This window comes from Miniopterus schreibersii, assembly GCF_964146895.1.
Source record: "Miniopterus schreibersii genome assembly, chromosome: 19".
NCBI lineage: Eukaryota > Metazoa > Chordata > Mammalia > Chiroptera > Miniopteridae > Miniopterus > Miniopterus schreibersii.
The window spans coordinates 17,858,516-17,877,974 of NC_138119.1; the positions used below are offsets into that span (position 1 = coordinate 17,858,516).

Genomic DNA, 19,459 nt, shown 5'->3' on the forward strand with positions numbered 1-19,459 from the left:
ATAGAAACTATCAGCAGATAAACATTTAGAGACCAAAGTTAAATCCCTTCCCATCTCAAAATATCTTGGGGCATTTTTTAGCGTGGTGGGGTAATAACGAAATTTTAAGTTAACAGCATAATTCAGAATGCATTCTTAAATTAATAAATTTCTTTTTTCCCTTAAAAAAGAAAAAAAACACATGAAAAACCAAGTAGATTAAAGATCTGTGCCAATTCTAGGCTTCAAAATTGGCATACTTCAGAAGGACAAATACTATTTTTTTAAAAGTATTTAATGAGAAAAAAATTGTAAGAACCATTCTAATAGAGGTCAAATTCCATTGTAACACATATGAAAATGACAATAAAATATTAAAAATGTCAATTAAAAGACCCATTAAATTATATTTTGTTGTTTTCATTACAATATTCACCATAAACTATCTAATGCAATGAATGTTTTCACAGAGGCTGTCCATACATTACTGGACATTAAGGTTAAGTAATATTTATACTTAATTACAGGTTTGCTTCAGTTTCCCACCACCTGCTTGATTCCTCTCGTTTCTACTCCCCCACCCACTCCAGTGTGGACATTAAGGGAAGAGTGGGGCACTTAGGAGGGGATGTGAGCCACAGTCTTCCTGAAGTCAGGGTCCATGCTCAGAATCTTCTTTCCTTCCACGCCCAAGACAGACAAGAGTTCATTCAGATTGGCCCTCCTCCAGTCAGGAAAATTTTCTACACTGTTATAAACCATCCGGCTAGAGGAAAGAAAGGAAAGGAAAGATAAAAGGAAAAAGGGAAACAAATGAAGAAAGGAGAGAAGAAAAAGATGCTCCTATATAGTCTTCTCAGTGTTCACTGAGAATTTAGGATGAGAAATAGATTATAAGTGTGGGAAGTCAATATATTTTAAAGGTAGTGGGTTTTTTTCGTGTGTGTGTGTGTTTAAACTAAAGAAAAGGAAAAAGACCACATCTGTATTTTTAGTTGTGTTTCTTCCTGAGGGGGTAAGAAAGTAGCAAAATCTAACAGAAGTTAGGTATTCATAATTAAAATGATTCCCTCTTTAGCAGATGCTCAAGAGCCATTTATGCCTCTTGGTTACAATGTATAACAAATCTCTTTCCAGTGGTAATATGAATCATCTGTTTCCAAACTTGACTGTTCATATAATTTTCCAAGGAGACCTGAGGAACTTCTCAAAATACGAATATTTACCCTCCCAGCTTCCTCTCCCAAAATATGGGTTCATGGGTCTAAGAATAGAACTGTTTTGTTACTGAGGGTGGGGGGATCCCAATGTGATTCTGATGATCACCCCGGTTTGGAAATCACTGGTATAAATATATTTTATTATAGATGTGTTCTACACATTAATGGAAGTAGACTGGCTTTTCACATGTGCTTTAACTCCCCCAGTATTTATTGCAATCTGCTTTATACAAAGCATTTACTAAGTCAGAAGGGATGCTATCTCTTAGATAAAAACATATAAAAATTGGAAAAACAGGTATGTTAAGTCTCTTTGAGAGAAGACTGAGTTGTGAAACAGTGCTAACGAAATAGAGAAAGAAAAGAAGGAACAGGCTATAAACGTAACAAAAATATTAAGTCAATAATATCAATTACCCTATAGCGGTACACACTTTAAAATTTTCATTGCTTTTGAAAATAGGCAAAAGCCTGGAGGTTATATCCCAAGGGGCAAATGATAATTATGAAAAAAATTGTATAGGTACCAATGAATGCTCATGTCAGAAAATCTGTTTCCTTAAACTAATGTAGTCCTGATGAGTAAGTGACTCTATTAGCTATTCAAAGTATCTCCTACCACTATTCCAGCATTTCTTTGGTTTCAAAAATTACTATTTAATTATGCAACAAACAAGATAATGGCCAAGCCTGAAGGACTGTATCACTCATTACAAAAATTATATATTATCTACACATTATGTGCAAACAATTTGCTTGGTGCTAGAAGTAATTAAAAACTGAATGATGCTAATAGCAAACACTTATATGTCTCTTACTATATGCCAAAAACTATTCTAAACCCTTTATTTACATTAACTAATTTTAACTATATAAAAACCCTAAGAGGCATGTTACTATTAGCACCAGCACTTTATGGACTGGAAACTGAAGCACAGTGCAGTTAAGGAAATTCAGCAAGGTAACAGATGCAGTAATTGGACAATCAGATTTGAACCTAGGCACCCTGGCTCTACAGTCTGTGCTCTCTCTTATTCAATACCCTATGATGCCTCTTTTCAAGGAGTTTGCAGGTTAGCAAGAAATTTGTGACATGAACACAAATAACAGTATAAGGCACTATATTAATTCATTCAGCAAATATTTTTAATGGATAGAAATCCTGAGAGATTTAGGTAAAGATCTACTTAAGAACACAAAATTTAGTTAAAAACAGTTTAGAATAAGTGTTTCATTATAGAAAACTTTGTTAGAAATAAGAACAGAAAGAATGTATTTCAGAAAGAATATATTTATGACTAAAAAAGATGTTTTCACCTCATATGGTTATAATTTTGTATAGTATAGGTGATAACATAGTTGACTCCCAAGCCAAGTTTTTTTTTAGTTTTTAAAATTTTTAAAAAATCCTCACCAGAGGACATGCCTAGAGAGGAATGGAGAAAGAGAGGGGGGTGGGAGGGAGGAAGAGACAGGAGGGGGGGATACATCTTACAATGGTTCCCAACTCACTCCTAGTAAAAGCCAAAGTCCTGACAATGGTAAACAAAGCTCTACTGAAACAGCTCCTCTTCACCACTCTGAAATACCTGCTACTCTCCACCTAGCTCACTGTAGTGCAGCAACCTGCCTTCTTTCTGATCCTTGAACACTAATCACATTCTTACTTAAAAAGCATCTGAACTGTTTGCTTTGCCTGAAATACTCTTCTCCCACATTTAAACATGGATTATGCCTTCATCTCCTAGTCTTTGCTCTAAGTCAGCTGCTCAGGTAGGCATTCTGTCACCACCGATTTAAAACTAAAGCTCCCTACTCCAGCACTCCCTCTCCCACTTTCTGGCTTTGTTTTTCTCCAAAGCACTCGTTCCTTCTAATATAACAACCTATTTATTTTGTTTTCAGTCTCCTTCAGCACATAAAATTCTAAGTAGCCTATGAGGGCCAGAACTTTTTTAACAGTTTTGTTCACAGTTTATCTCTAGTGTCTAGTACTGTGATTGCACATAATAAATATTTGAATAAATGAACAAAGGAGTCTTTTATACCCTTTGCCTCATCTAAAATAAGAAAATAGTTACTTTTGTGGTTAATAACAGTGACAGTTATATAAAAATCATATTTAAAGCAATCTGAAGTGAGTTATAGAACTTTTAATCTTTTTATTGTGAAATAAAGCAAGTTCCTGAGTGATGCTGATACGGCTGGTTTGCGTAGCACACAATAAAGATATATTAAAAAAAAAAAGAAAAAAAGAAGTTGGCCGTCAGTCTAATTGCTGGTCCTTTGAAGACTACTTTTCCTCTGGCCCTTTTAAAATATCCCATTTGTATTTTATTTTCAGCAGTTTTACTATGTGTCAAGTTATGACTGTCCCACCATCAGGAGGGGGGGTCACAGGATCAGATACGACTCCTTTAATCTAGCACTAAGTTAGTTAGCTTTACAGAAGGATATAGGATGAGAAATTGAGCATGCACAGTGCCTTCAAACTCATCAGGGGGCCAAGCAACTATTTACACGCACAGTTTCTTGGCTTTCTCCCCAACTCACACAGAGTACACAGAGTTGCCAAGGGCAGTTAAGGTGCAAGTGGTAAACCCCCATACAGAGGTGTGCCTTGTTTTCCTGCTAGTCTTATATTCTTCACTTTGAATAAAGGCCTATATGCCAACTCACAGTTCTCTCACTTCAGATGAAATACCACAGATGAAGTTTCAGAGTAAATTTAAGATAACTAGCACATAACATTCCATATTTGTCTAAACTCAGTTTATTTCCATATGAGAAGGCAGACCCAAGGTCAGATTTTTCAGGCAGACCTAGGTCTACTCGAGGTCCAGGTTAAATATTAAACCTCATCTCACACTGTAGACTGCAAATCATTTATTCTCTGGGATACAAAGGCTTACTGAATCTCTGCCTTGAGGTCTTTCATCAATTCTGTCAAGTTCTTAACAACAATCTTTTCTAACATTTGCTTCAGCAGTATTATTTCTCATCTCTCCTTTTAGGTCTCCTACTAAATATGTTAAACTTTCTTCATCTTCTATTTCCTTTCTGTATTTTCTCATCACTTTATCTCTCCATGCTTACTTCTGTATATTTTCTTCTAACTTACCTATCAGTTCATTAATTCTCTTTTCAACTGTGTCTTATCTTCCATTCAACCCATCCTGAGTTCTTAATTTTGTTAATTATATATTTTCAGCTCTAGAATCTTCATTTTAAAAAGTTTTTAGTTCCCAGTTAAAATTTTCAATATTGTCTTTAATCTCATCAGCATGGATATTTTCAAACTATGTCTGATAAATCCAATATCCAGAGACGCTGTGACTTTTGTTTCTACTGTCCATTGCTTCTGCTGGATGTACTCATGCTGCCTTGCTTTTTCCTAGGTCTGTTTATTTTTTTATTGTGCCCCCGTTATTGCATTTGCAATTTTGAAAAAAATAAATGAAATCTTCAGATGATCTTCTTTAGAAGACCTTTCAGAAAGGACTTAATTTTGCATTCTGTGGACTCTAGCAATGCAGGATCATTTCCCTTTAATTTCAGGACTGATACGATTTGAAGTTGAGCTGCAATCACTGTGAGGGCTTATCTTCTTCTACTGGTACCCTAGACTACAGCCCTTTGAGAACCTAAACCAAAAGAATTAACCAATATAGTGGGGTAAGCACTAGACACCTGTGCCCCTTTGAAGCTACCATAAGTGCTCTCCGCCATTCCACCAAAACTGGGAAATGCTCCCAGGCAAAAAGTATACTCAAAAGTCAGGCTCACATTTCTAGGCTGGTAATTCTTTTCTATCTTGTTTACTTCTCAATGTCTTCAAACAGATTTTTGTTTTTAAAATACATATACTTGGTCCCTTTTCTAGTTCTACTTAGAGAGAGGACTGGTCCAAATCACTTAGTCTGCCATTACCAAAGCTAAAAATTGAGTAGAAGAACTTTAAACAATATAGCAATGGAATATATCTAATTCAAGTTAAACTGTACCTGGAACTCAGATATCTTACTATACCCATCAAGAATTTTTTCTGTCAAAAATAAAACCAACCAAACAAGCACCTAAAATTCTATTTTTAAAAAAGATGACATTAAAGAATGACTAATGTTTACAAAAATCAAGATAAATTATTTCTTCATATACTTTATTAGAAAGCACGTACTTTAAAAATGTTTGAGTAAGTGACAAGTTGGAGAAAACATTTTTTTGCAACCTAGAAGTGCAACTTTCTTAAGGAATTAAATGTTTAAATATTCTTGTATATATGTATTTTGTAGAAAGCAATTCTACCCTGAAATAGTATTTAATTAGTTGTATATAATAGACCATTCCCCTTTATCTACATCAAACCTTTTTCTTCCTAATACCAGGTTCAGATAAATATCTGTTAAGCATATACTGCATGTGATCATAAAGAAAAATAAGATACAGTATATACTCTGGAGAAATTTCCAGTTTTATAGAAGAGCTATAAAGAGACACTGTGATAATGGCTGTACAGAGGTATACACAAAATGCTGTAGGTACACAGGAGAAACATCATGTAAGCATGACACTTCCATTAGTGACATTTCCATTAATACCTAAAATGCTTGTTTCTTTTAGCAATGCAAGGCTAAGCAAAAAAAAAAAAAAAAAATGCATATCACATATCAATTTATATTTTAAACTTTAAAAAACTCACCTGTATATACATAAACATAAAGAATTATATAGGACACCAAGGTGGGGGGGAAAAAACCTGATATGAAAACTCACCCCATCAGGCAGCGCCCTCCAGCACACGGCACTGACAAATTCGTTTGTATCATCTTCTTTTCGGTCTTTGTCAAGAACACTTTTAACTGTATCAAACTTAAAAGTTAGCAAAGTCTTAGAAAGTCCTTTATAATATAGGTAAAGAGAGTTGTTCTCGCTTCCTAAAAAGTTAAAAAAAAAAAATAGTTTTTTAGAATGGGATAACTCAGAATAAGGACAGCACATTCATAAGTTACTTTACCACTCAGTGTTTAAACTCAAAGACTAGTATCTTTTATGGTTAAGTTTGAAAGACCAGAGCATAGAACCTCATGGGAATCATGTTAGAAAAGATTCCACAGAAAAAAGCTACACTTCACTAATCTAAAGAAATAATCACTGCTGAATGACAACACTGGGAATTCTAAGGCTGAAATTACCATATAAACATCATTTCTAGGAAAGGTCCTAAGAAGAATCAGAAATTTGTTATTATTGCATGAATCTTTAATTATATCCAGAACGATTTCATCTAGAGAAGAAAAAGAAAGTTATTGCACCTATAAAGGCAAATTTTAATAACCTACAAAAGTTATCTGCCATTCCCCAATAAAGGCATTACTCTACTAGGTGAGTGGTCTAGAAACCTGTTTTTTGAGCAGCCTATGAGAAGCTGGATAATTATGCAGAGACTTGCTTTGGCAGGGTTTAGGTTCACATACATGTGGAGAGTCAATTTTATTCAATAAAGGCCAAGTGATTTGAAGGTACTGATGAAAGTTCATATATTCAGGCATTACATATATTAGAGCAGTCGAACAATACTGTACTTGATTTTTCTACTTCTGATTTTAAAATGTATAAATTATCAACAATAAAAGCCCCACAGGAGCAGATCAAGATTACTCCAATAGATTGCTTAATGAAGAAAACACTTTATAGGGGAAAATGAGTATCAAGCTCAAGAACATAAATAATGCCTCCAAAATTAGCAGAAATTAATATTTTCTGTCTTTTACATAATATCTATATAACGGAGAACTAAAACAACATATTTAAAAATCTTATGCTATTCCATGAGGTTAGGATTTGTTAGTGTTCAGTTCAGAAGGGAAGGACTAATGCAGAATAATTTGAGGAAAATTCAATATGCTACTTTCTGAGTGTAGAGATCATTTCGTGACTTGGTATGTACTATAGTTCCACTGAATGCAATTTCAGTAACAGATACCTGTTAAAAAGATCTAGGAAAAGACAGTTTCACTTACCACAAGCTATGTAATCTCCATTGGAAGCGAGGCCTACAAAGTTTTTTTCATTGATATGACCCTTGAAGGAACGTAGACAGTATGGTTTCCCTACATTCCACAGCTTTAGCTGGCTGTCCGTTGAGCTAAGATAAACACAAAAAGTTAGAACACATTTAAGATTTCATGGCAGAAACTCATCACTACTAATTACAGGCAATCTAGTTTGGTGGTTAAGAATGCAAAATCTGAAACCAGCCTGTTGGAATGCTTAGTATGCCATTAATTTGTTTTTAACCTTGGGAAAGTTATACAACCTCTCTGGCCTAAGTTTTTTTTCATCAGTTGAATGTGAGATATAATGATTCTTACCCTATCGTATTAGATGAATCTTATAAAATTTTGAAAATGAAATTAATTCATTCAAATGCTTTTAATAATCTCTAAGCATTAGTAACATCATTCGTAACACCATACCACCACCATCAAATGAGAATGCTCTATTGAAAGCTGTGCTAATTTCACAGATACAACTTGTTCCACTTGTTTGATTCACTTTTTCTTAAAAAAAAATTTTTTTAATCCTCACCCGAGGATATTTTTTTCCATCGCTTTTCAGAGAGAGTGGAAGGGTGAGAGAGAGAGAGAGAGAGAGAGAGAGAGAGAGAGAGAGAGAGAGAGAGAGAGAAAGAGAGACCGAAGTGCCAGACACATCGACTGGCTGCCTCCTGAAGCACCCTGACCAGGGCGAGGATGAGTCTGCAACTGAGGTACATGCCCTTGGCTGGAACTGAACCCGGGATCCTTCAGTCCGCAGGCCGACGCTCTAACCACGGAGCCCAGCTGGCTAGGGTTAGTTTACTTTTCAATTCTTGAATTGTATACTGAATATAAACTATATTCATAGCTTAGCTGTACCTGCAGGGGTAGAATACTATAAATTGTTGAATGGTCTATATAAAGTAGCTTATCTTACTGAAATAATATGCAAATGCAGTTATTTACCAAAAAAATAACTAATATAGAAATCACTGGTAATTCTATTATACAGAGACAGTCTCGGGACTTAAAACTACATGTTTTGTTTTTCTTTGTTAAAAAAAAAAAACTGGATCATACCACACATTTTGTAAATTGCTTCTCCTTCATTCATAAATTTGAGTTATTTTTTTGCTGTAAAATAATTACTTTATTAATGACTACACAATAAATCATCTTTTTTCTTACTCTAACATTCATAGAATAAGGAACCATGATAAGTGATTTACATACACTATTTTATTTAAGGACTCACAACATAAGATTAGTACTATTATTTATAGATGAGTAAACTGAGATTCAGAAGGTTGAAGACATTTTTAAGGTACCACAGCTAGTAAATAGTAGAGTCAAGACTGAATCTTATTTCAGAGACCAAACCCTAAACTCTTGAAATACTTCTCTATTCTTAGGTATTTATGTTGTTTTAAATTTGGTTTATGAATATCCCTTTATGTGTATATATATTTTTTAATTGGCCAAGATTTCAGAGGTTACAGCAATGTGTGTATTTTAATCTTACTTTTCAATATTTCCAAGTATACTTGTAATGAATTTGTTCTAAATATTTCTAAACTCCAGTATGTCGAAGAGAAAAATCATCTTGATTTATAAAAACTAAGATTAAAAAATTAGTAAAAATACAAACAATATATCCACGTTAATAAGGTCAACTAAGATGTCCAATATATACAACTGAGTATACATATACTTTAGTTGAAACAAACTGATTCAACATACATAAATCTGAAATTAAAGAAAAATATTTTTATCGTATTTAAATCTGAATAAAATTTTAATTATTTATTGTCTATTATTACTCCTAATGATAGAATGTTTTTTGACTGGTTACAAATTTAGATTTGTGAACCAATGACCTATACTACTCCCCTTGTAAAGCTCAGTTCCCACTTTCTTTTGTTCCCTTTTTTGTAACTCAATTCAAATTACCAAATTCTTATCTAGGGCAAACAGCATGAAGGAAGATGTGGTGGGAAATACCAAATATAAGGCTCTGGCATTAATAATTTCCTAAGAGAGATTAGAAACTAAGTGAAAAAAGAAAACAATATACCATTTAGCTTGAGAAGAAATGATAAATATGAAAATGAGAGATATTAAGAATGGGTATTTACTAGGGTAATACCGAATAAAGAGAACTATAAAACGGATCACAGAAAGAAAGGACTGTCTCCGTTAGCAGAAAAGCTTTGTCAACAATATTTTGGCAAATGAGATTTATTTACCTGGTTGACATCTTGTTACCTTCAACAAAAGACAACTAAAAACTGTACTATATATAAGTCCCTAGGTCAGACGGTTCTAAAAGGGCATTTGTAGGGTATAAGCAGTCATAGTGGGAAAGTTCTCTTCAAAACACACGTAAAACTCACCATGAAATCATAAGGAGATCAAGTAACATGGAATCATAAAAGTCAACCAACTATTACTTAAACCAAAAATAATATTACAGTATTGCAATGTAGATATATATATATATATATATATGGAATAACATTAGTTGACTTAAATAAAACACTTTCTCATTCTATTTCCTCAATTATGTTGTTTCTTCTTCCAGAGAAGCAGTGGCTGAAATTCAATCGGAAGTTCAAATATTTAAGGGGCGACATTAAAAATTAGTATAATCAGGATTTAATTCACAACTTACATATTAAAGTGAGCAATACAGATCAGAATATGCATGTACTTTAATTAGGCAAGTTATAAAAATCTACTATTTAAGAAAAAGTGCACACACCCATGGTGTTACTCTTTATATACATATCCATGGTGACATTACAAAATGGTAAGGATGACAGAGCTCTATGCTCAGTTCAGCCTCTGAAAAGAGTAATACTCACGCAGACACAATTTCCTCACCACTCACAAACTTTGCATAAGAAACTGCTTTTCGGTGCCCTTTGAATACCATAATTGGCTGTTTAGTGTTACGAAGATCATAGTAGTGGACACAGTGATCTATAACAAAACAAAACAGAAAAATGTAGTAAATGAAGAAGTGGGAAGCAAAGCTAATTTTAACTGGTTTTGGTGTTATCAAATGTTTCATGGACAATGTCAACCTGTTAATAGAAAACTAAGGGCTATGACTCATTTTCAAAGATAAGGAAGATATAATGGGTTTTCTTTTTTAAATCTAGGAAAATATGGCTGCATTAAAAAACATAAACATACACACATGCCAATGTCAGTCTGAAAGGGAATTCAGAAGTTCCACTGACAGTTCCTAAGGGTTCAAAGTAACTGGAAATTTAAAAACAAATCTTAAATTTTGATGGCTTTATTAAAAAGCATATTTTGGGCTTCTTGCTAAACATAATGCTATATAATTTTATTTCCAACACTTGCTGTTGTAAAAACACTTTCTTGAGAGACATTGTACATATAATAAAAATGGTAAGAATAAAATTCAATGATTTTCACTAAATTTACTCAGTGGTGTAACCATCACCATAAATGTTTTAAAACATTTTCCTCATCTAGTAAGATCCCTCATGCCCATTTGTCACCCACTGCCCTGGGCTATCAATGTAACTACCTATCTATAAATTTGCCTTTCCTGGACAATTTACATAAATGGAATCATTATAATACATAGCTCTTCTGTATGGTTTCTTATACTTCACATAATGTTTTTGAAATTCATCCATGCTTTACCATGTGTCAGCAGTTTTTTCCATTTTATTGTTGAAGAGTATCCAGTATATGATATACCAATTTTGTCTATCCACTTTTTTTTTTTTTTTGGTTATCATTAATAATGCTGCTATGAGCAATCACATTCAAGTCTTTCTGTGGACATGTATTCAGATCTTAGGGAGATACCTATAAAAGTGTAATTACTGGGAAATGCCTAGATTTTGTGTTTAACTTTTAAAGAAACTGACAAACTGTTGACTGCACCATTTTTACATTCCCAGCAGTGATGCATGATGGTTTTGGGTTTATTTCTGGGTTCTCAATTTGTTCCACTGGGCAGACTACACTTTGAGTAGCAAGGCTATAGAGTACATTTATTATTATCTTACTAGAAAGAGTTCTTTGTGTATTCTGTATATGTGTTCTAAATATCTCACCCCAATTAATGCTTTTAAAAATTATTTCTTTCAGGTATTATTTGATGAACAAAAGTATTAACTTTTAAAATAGCCAAGTTTATCTACCTTTCATTTATAGTTCATAGTTCTTGTATCTTAAGGCATTCCCTGCAACAAGATTGTGAAGATATTCTCTCTTAAATACTGTCTTATAAACAGTTTATAGTTTTGCTGCTCACATTTAGGTCATTTGATCCCTGGAATTGGTTTTGTGTATTTCATAAGGTAGAATTACACCATCATTTCCCCATATCAACTGTCCAAAAATTCCATATTTTCCAAACTCCTATGCAATATAATCTTTGTCAGGTATCTACTCCTGCATTCAATAAAGCTGTTTTCATTCACTTTTCCTTATCCTTGTTTTAAATGTGTCTCTTATAAAGAGTATAGTATTGCACTTTGAACAGTTTAACTGTCTTTTTTATTTGGACTCGCTAATCCATTTCCATTTATTATAATTAGATATATTTGAATTTCTATCAATGAGCTTATTTTGTTGGGGTCTTTTAAAAAAAATTACCCCAAGTTTTCTATGCTTCCCCCCACGTTCCCTTTCCTGTTTGCTTTTGGATTAGGCAAACATTTTACTCCTTCCCCTCTTCTCCCAGTAATAGTTTGGATTTTGTACTTTGGTTCTATTATTTTAATGGTTTCCCTCAAAATCATATCATGTATTTCATACTTTCCAAGTGTTCATAGTGATTACTCAATATTAGTTAACAGCTAAGTAAAAGATGCCTGACTTTAAAATATCTCTGCATTTACCATAAATATAAAATTTCTTGTGAAGCTCATTTTTTAAAAGATCTAGCTAGAGTGCTTATTACAGGCTGGAAGGCAAGACAGACATAAATAGATTTACTGGATGCTTCAAAGTTGTTTTTAGATTCTAGCACTCTAAAAAATACATTTTATGTATGACAAAGTAATAGAACAATTTGTTTCATGAATACTGACTTTATGCATGCCACTTCCATATGAGTTCACTCAAATTACTTGGAAACTTAAAAATAAAATGTCCTTGATATTCACCCCTCCCCCCATTATCTATGTAGTATAGATAGCTGAAACACATGTTCATGAATGTTACGACATTAATCAAGATTTATTAAATAAATATTCAGACATTCAATTTATTTAAATGTGAAGGAAAAACATCATCCCCACTGGGAAATGCTGTATAAAAGACAAGGCAGATTTATAAACCTAACAAATCTAAAATGTTTCCCATTACTTAGATAAGACAGGAAAATATAGTAAAAGTCACCCTGAGCAATTACATATCTACCTTACTCAATTTCTCTATGTTAACTCTATATCATGAATTAAATTAGGTGTCATAGCTACTTAAACTAAACACCAGGTTCTCAAGTTGAAAGAATTAATTATATTTTGGTGACAGGGATGTTGGGAGAAGAGGGAGGAGAGCAGAAGGTAGTCCATAAACTAACTTCAGAGATCTAAAGATATTCTAAATTTGTATGTGTTTTGTATAGTACAGATATTCATCTTTCAGAATCTACTCTGATTTAAAATTATATATATAGGTCTAAATAAAGAAAAATACTATTGGCCTCCTGAAGAACTACTATGTATTTGTGGAAAGATACCTGTAAAACTATCACCAGTAGTACCTTTGAGGAGGGAGTTTGTTTAATAATGTTTGATCAAGGGGAACTTAAGCTTTATAACATATAAAAGTTGAGAATGAGGATATAATCTTACACTATTTGTATAATTAAATATAAACAATCTTAAATGCAGGTAATTTTTTTTTAAGCCACAAATATAAGATAGCTCAGATAGCTTTACTGAGAATCAAGAGTCTTCATGGAAGCAGCTTCATAAAAATTCTTTTGACCGAAAATGTTCAGAAATTAAACAACATGTGTAACATATAAGGAATATTGAAGTTGACCATGAAAGGCCTAGAACAGAAAGCAAGAGAATCTGTATTTATTCTTTAGGCAATGAGAAGCTGCTAAAAGTGTTCAAGTAAGGGCAATAAATTAATCAACCCTCCAAACCCTGAAAGGTTTATTTTTTCCTTTTGAAGACTGAGCTATCCTATGCCAAATCACAACAACTAGAAAGTATTGAAAATGGGAAAACAAATGGTATTTATGTGTGTGAACTGATTAGCTTACTGAGAGTAACAGTAACCAAAACTATGTTTATTGATAACACAGTTAAGTAGAATATTTCAGAATTTCTGTTTATTTGTTCTAGGAACATTATTTCTTCCCAGTGAATATGTTATTAGCATAAATGCCACTTCTGAAACAGATTAATACTAATTTTATCTTTGACTTATATCACTAATTTCGGGGTGGTGGTGGCGACTATTATTACTTTAAGTAGAACACTTTAAAAGTACCCATATTTCCTGTTACAATAATTACAATTTTAAAAATTGTAAGATGATTCAAGTTAGCATGCAAGCAACTCTAATATTTTATTAAAACCACAGATTGCTAGTTCTATTTACTTTAGTCTTACAATGGCTCTCCCAAATTGGCTTTAGAGAATATAAGCTGGAGAAAAAGTTGTTTTCTGCCTTTTCCTACACAATAAGAAAATGTCCTTGTTAAACAAGTAACAGACAATTAATAAACACCTTTACCTTTATGTTAAAAATATCCTCTCTTTTGGTAAAAGCACGTTCTGAATAATCTCAGGGCTTAGGAATAGATTTTAAATGATTTATAAAGCTTTTTTCTCAATACTAATCACAAAGAGGTAGTTTAAAATTCCTAATCTATTATTTTCAAGGAGACCATGACTTAGGATTTGCTATTTTAACAGAAATGCTTGTGTTTTTTAGTCCACCTTGAGAAACTTCATGGTATAAGCTCCAGTAAAAAAACAAAACCAAAAAAATCAACAACAAAAAAGAGCAACTAGACATCATTTTATATTACGATAAAAGAATAAAATAATGAAGTAAAAAAACAGAGAGAAATGAATTCATTATATGAAACAGAAATATAAGATCTAAACGACGGTACAGACGGCAGAGAAGCTTAGAATTAGCACAATGCATCACTACCCAAGTAGGATCCACAGTGTCCTTGTAACAGGAAGTCAAAATATAATTGGTAGGTAGCTCACATACTAATTATCTATTTCTCATAACTCCAAAAGCAATGTTTAGCAATGTACAGCCCATTCCTAATGTCAAATTCATCATTACAAATGGTATTTAATAAGCAATCTTGTGAATATGACTGTGTACTGCTCTCAGTGGTAAAATAAATGGTACAGCTAGAGAGTGATGTTTTATAGCTTAAAGAGAAACATGTAGATAATAGTCTACATTTAAAGAAATCTTTCAATTCTAAATGAAGATGATTCAACAACAGTCATTGTTTTCTAGTAGTAAAGGTTTTTCTTATGATTAAAGGCATGTTTCAGTAAGTGAAAGGTACAATTAAAAGTAGTGAGAAAAGTAAGGACTACTGGTTTAATTAATGCCTGTTCTGATACCTCTATTTCAATGTCAAAAAACAAGTCTTTAAGTCATGTCAAACCTCACTGTGCTGGCTAGGGCCGATGACACTCAGCATCCATTCCTACCACCTTATACTATTTATAGCTTATGGAAGGTGGAAAGCTAAAAACTACATTGCCCAGATCCCCTTGCAGCTATGCTTCTGGATGTGAATTAGATTCCACCAATGAGGTACACTTATGTAAGATTTTCAAGGTAGAAATTTTATGGTCATTCTGCTTTGAATATTTCCACTGAAAGCACCATTGTAAAGGAGGTTCTCTGTGGTAGTGTTCCAGTGTCCAGTCTCTATCTCTGTCGCAGATACAGTGAAAGATTTCTGAGCCCTTGGTTATAGCAAGGGCATCATGTTCTTGATCTCAAAAGTTCTAATAGCTGAGAAAGAAAGTTCTCTTAGCCTATCTGAACTCATGGTGAGTTAAGAGTCATTCCAGGAGGCTCAGCCTACAGATATTCAACCCTTCCAATAATTAAGTTTGGGTAAGAATATTATGTGGTGTTCTGGCCTGAAGCACCTCCAATCCACACACACCCCTACATACACAGACAAATACACCTTGAAGAAACTGACAGATATTTAGCTAGACTGACCAAGAAAAAAGAGAGAAGACACAAATGACCAATCAGGAATAAAAGAAGGGACATTATTAACTGACACTATGAAAATTAAAAGGATTATAAGAGAATGTTATAAACAACTTTATGCCAACAAATTTAAAAAATTAAATTTATAAATTCCTATAAAGACAGTAACTATCAAAACCAACTTCAAGAAGAAATTAAAAATCTAAATAGACTTATAAGAAGTAAAGAAATTGAATTAGAAATTTAAAATCTCCCCACAAAAGAAAGTCCAAGTCCAGATGGTTTCACTGATAAAGTCTATAAAGGTGAAATAATGCCTATCTTTCACAAACTCATTCAGTAAACAAAGGAAGAAACACTTCCCAGCTCATTCTATGAGGCCATTAGTACTCTGCTATCAAAGCCAGAAAACAGCTAAGGAAAAAGGCTACAGCAAACCAAATCCAATAACATATAAATAGGATCTTAGATCATGGCCAAGAGAGATTTTTCCCAGAAATGGAAGGGTGGTTTAACATAAAAAAGGAAGAAAGGAAGAAGGAAGGTTGGTTCCATGTTATTACAATAAAGGACATAAATCACAAGATCATCTTAATAGAGGCAGAAAAAGCATTTGACAAAATCCAACACTCATTCATAATAAATACTCAAACTAGGAATAGGTGGAAACTTATTCATTTCCTCAGCTGATAAAGGATGTCTACAAAAATCCTACAGCTAATACCACACTTACCTGTGAAGAACTGTGAAAGTCACATTTCTAGTCAGTAACAAAACAAAAACTTAAATAAGGAAGAAGTTCAAATGAAAAAGAATAGCACTTAATCATGAACAAAAATTCTGTATGTTAAAGAAATGAGAATTCTACCCACACATACATGTTAGTCCATACCCTCCTTGAATTTAACTATGAAATTATGTCAGTATCCAAGTGAAATAAATAATTCATTGAAATGAGAAAAAGGTGTAATGACATATTAAGATTTAAATTGTGCTTTTCTCTTTTAAAAGGTGATATTTTGCTCATGATATGATGCTAGCTTATCTTAAAAAACAGATTATCAATAAAAAAAGAACCAAGGGGATTTCACAATGCAGAAGTTCAACTACAGGTGTAATAGTAATTACATTGGTACAAGTATAAACTTGAACCGCCCCAGGAAAACCTAGACATTTGGTCACCCTAGTTATAAAAAAAGTACTTTAGCAAAAAATTCTTTGCTATTATTATAACAGCAAGCATTTTTATGAATACTTACTATATTATTAAGCACTCCATGACATAAGGCTTTAAGTGTTTTATTCATTGTCCCTAGGTAGGTAATTTGTGCATAGGAGGCACTCAATAAATAGCTGTTGAACTAATTAATCAGTTTCCTTTAATAAAAAAAATTCCTGTGTCTATACAATATACCTTAATGGTTTAAGCATCATGACCTACGTTTGTGAATAAGCAAGCATTAATTCACACATACAAGACCTTAGAGGAACCATGACAAAAATAAACAAACCCATACCTATGTACTGAACATTATGACAAAATACTGAAATGAAGGCACAGCAACAAATGAGTAATGACAGCATACTGCATACTTCTAATTTAGAGTCTAACAATGAAAACACAATTTAAACCTACAAAGAAAATTATTTGTTTTTACAATACCCTTGTATCTTACACATGATTCTCAACCAACACCAAAAGAAGACAAATCTACTTGTATTTCTTACCAGCACAGCCGAAAGCCAAATGGTATCTAGAAGAGGGGCTGAATTTAACACAGCACACATTAGCCTTTGCCTCAATGCTTGCCACTGAGTTGTCTAGGTTGGTAGACCACAGCTTCACTAAGAATAAAGGAAAATAAAAATAAACAATCATTAGCAAATGCTTCTGTAACTTAGAAAGTTTGCTTATTGCTACAGCTATGTTTTTGAGCTAATCTAAAGCATTTTCATTTACCAGGACCAAAAATTTTTAACGTAACAAGTAAATAATAGAACAGTGTACTGAAACCAAGAGAGCTTAGTTTCAAAGTCAGAAAACAAACAGATATTCTATGTAAAATAAGAGGTAACAGGATCCCATAACTAAATCCATTCCAGTGATATATACTGAGATTTGTAATGATAGGGAGAAGAAAGCTGACTGATCAGAGCAGGTCAGATCTGAAAGCACAAGTAGAAAAATGGGCTGTTGTCTTGTGAGGTATGAGAGCAACCATCATGCCATTTTTAAACAGAATGTCCTAGTAGGCACTAGAACACACATATAAAATGTTTTCAGGATATAGGTCACAATCCTGGTTGCATAATAGAATAATAAACATTAACAATAAGAGTAACAAAAACCTTCCCATTCATCTTTTGATTGGTCCCAACGTCCCATCCAGGACAATACCGAGATGAGGTAGGTCCAAATATTAGTGTTTTTTAAAGCTCTCTCAGAGATTCTAATGTGCATTTGGGGTTGAAAACCAGTATTAGGGGTGGAGGCATAGTAAAATTTTAAGGAATACCAATACAATAATTTGTAAAAGTAAAAATGGTCTCAACAACTACTGCTTCTGGAAGTTACATGTAGAAAAGAAGGAAAAAAATACAAAGAAATTAAGGCTACTAACTCTAAGATAAAATAATTGTTAATAGGGCTTTATAAATCTAACGGTGAGAAGAACCAGGCCAAACAGGACAGTAAGGATAACAGAAAAGAGTAAATAATAAAGATAAATATAAAAGAAAAAAGAGAGAGGTCAACTAAGTTGGCAGAAAGATGTAGAATTTTTGCCTTGAAACATGATTAACTTTATTCAAAAATTTTAGTATACACTGGAAATTTAATATAATTCAGAATGCAAAGATGTCTAAATGTTTCAGGGTGAAAAAAGTTCATTCAGTGGTATATATAAAGGAATTAGCTACAAAAATTTCACAATGTGGCATGTATCCAGAAAATATAATGACGATGCAGTATACCTATTTTTCTTTCATTTCAAAAGAGATAAAGATTTTTGGGCTTAGGTTATTTTTGGAACAATCAGTAATCACAAAGGATTGCTGTGAGTTTCAATAAATACTTGTATGTCTGACAGTAAAAGGAATGAAGGGGGTGGGGGGAAGGAAAAATGATTCAAACAGTACCTTTTGCATCATCAGAACCGGAAGCCAAGAGTTTTGGATCCATCAAATTAAAGTCAACACTCCAACACCTCTTCTCATGCTCCTGGATGTAGAAGGAAGACAAAGTAGTCTCAGACAGAATACAGATCTTAAAATAAATACAGCAAAAAAAAACCCCAAACCTTGATACCAATTTGTTGCTGTGGTGGGAGGGAGAGAGAACAGGATATGAAAACAAAAGAGATGCAAAGTAGTTCCCAAACTTTTTATATATAATATGCATTTACTAATATGTGATACATTCTACAAATGCAAAAGTCTGAGAAGATGCTTCCAAAAGCATTATTTAGTATTATATAGGTGTAAAAAATGCTAAATAGTGACTTTAAATTTTTTAAATTATGAAGCATATGAAGATTTGCAATTATTAAGAAAGTGAAAATCTGATTTTCAAAACAAGTAACTAGTATCCTTATTTACCTGATAGACCTTTGACCTCTGTCCTGTGAATCCATCCCATAGGATGACGGTGCCTTCATAATCACTGCTTGCTAACAGGTTCTTATGGTAACTACTCCAACTGATACAGCTGAAAGAAATATATTTAAGCCTCACTTTATGTAAAAATAACAATGGACAGAAAGGATTTTGATGTGGCCAGAAAGATTAGAACCCTTCTGAAATGTTCTATATAAGTTCACAATCATTTTTCTGCTCACAACAAATCTGGAATAAAATGGATAAAATAATTCCCATATTTTCCCACTGAAACTACCAAGTAATGACCCATACCACTTTTCACTCTGATCACTAGCTAAAAGATGGATATGAGCGTAAAGCTGCCAGTGGCCATCTTTGATACATGAGGAAAGTATACACATGTGT

The 19,459-nt window shown here is 33.1% G+C and overlaps 1 protein-coding gene across 4 annotated transcripts in view; it reads right to left on the reverse strand.

Moving 5' to 3' along the window:
• COP1 (COP1 E3 ubiquitin ligase) overlaps positions 1 to 19,459 on the reverse strand; it is a 93,801-nt gene that overhangs the window by 10,924 nt on the left and 63,418 nt on the right. For all 4 annotated transcript variants that reach the window (XM_081122294.1, XM_081122292.1, XM_081122293.1 and 1 more), the window contains 6 exons: positions 19,055 to 19,163; positions 18,596 to 18,677; positions 17,186 to 17,302; positions 10,102 to 10,219; positions 7,220 to 7,344; positions 5,973 to 6,133 (listed from right to left, as the gene is read on the reverse strand). In XM_081122294.1, the coding sequence (XP_080978420.1) occupies positions 5,973 to 6,133; positions 7,220 to 7,344; positions 10,102 to 10,219; positions 17,186 to 17,302; positions 18,596 to 18,677; positions 19,055 to 19,163 (712 nt within the window). The remainder of the gene's footprint in view (positions 1 to 5,972; positions 6,134 to 7,219; positions 7,345 to 10,101; positions 10,220 to 17,185; positions 17,303 to 18,595; positions 18,678 to 19,054; positions 19,164 to 19,459) is intronic.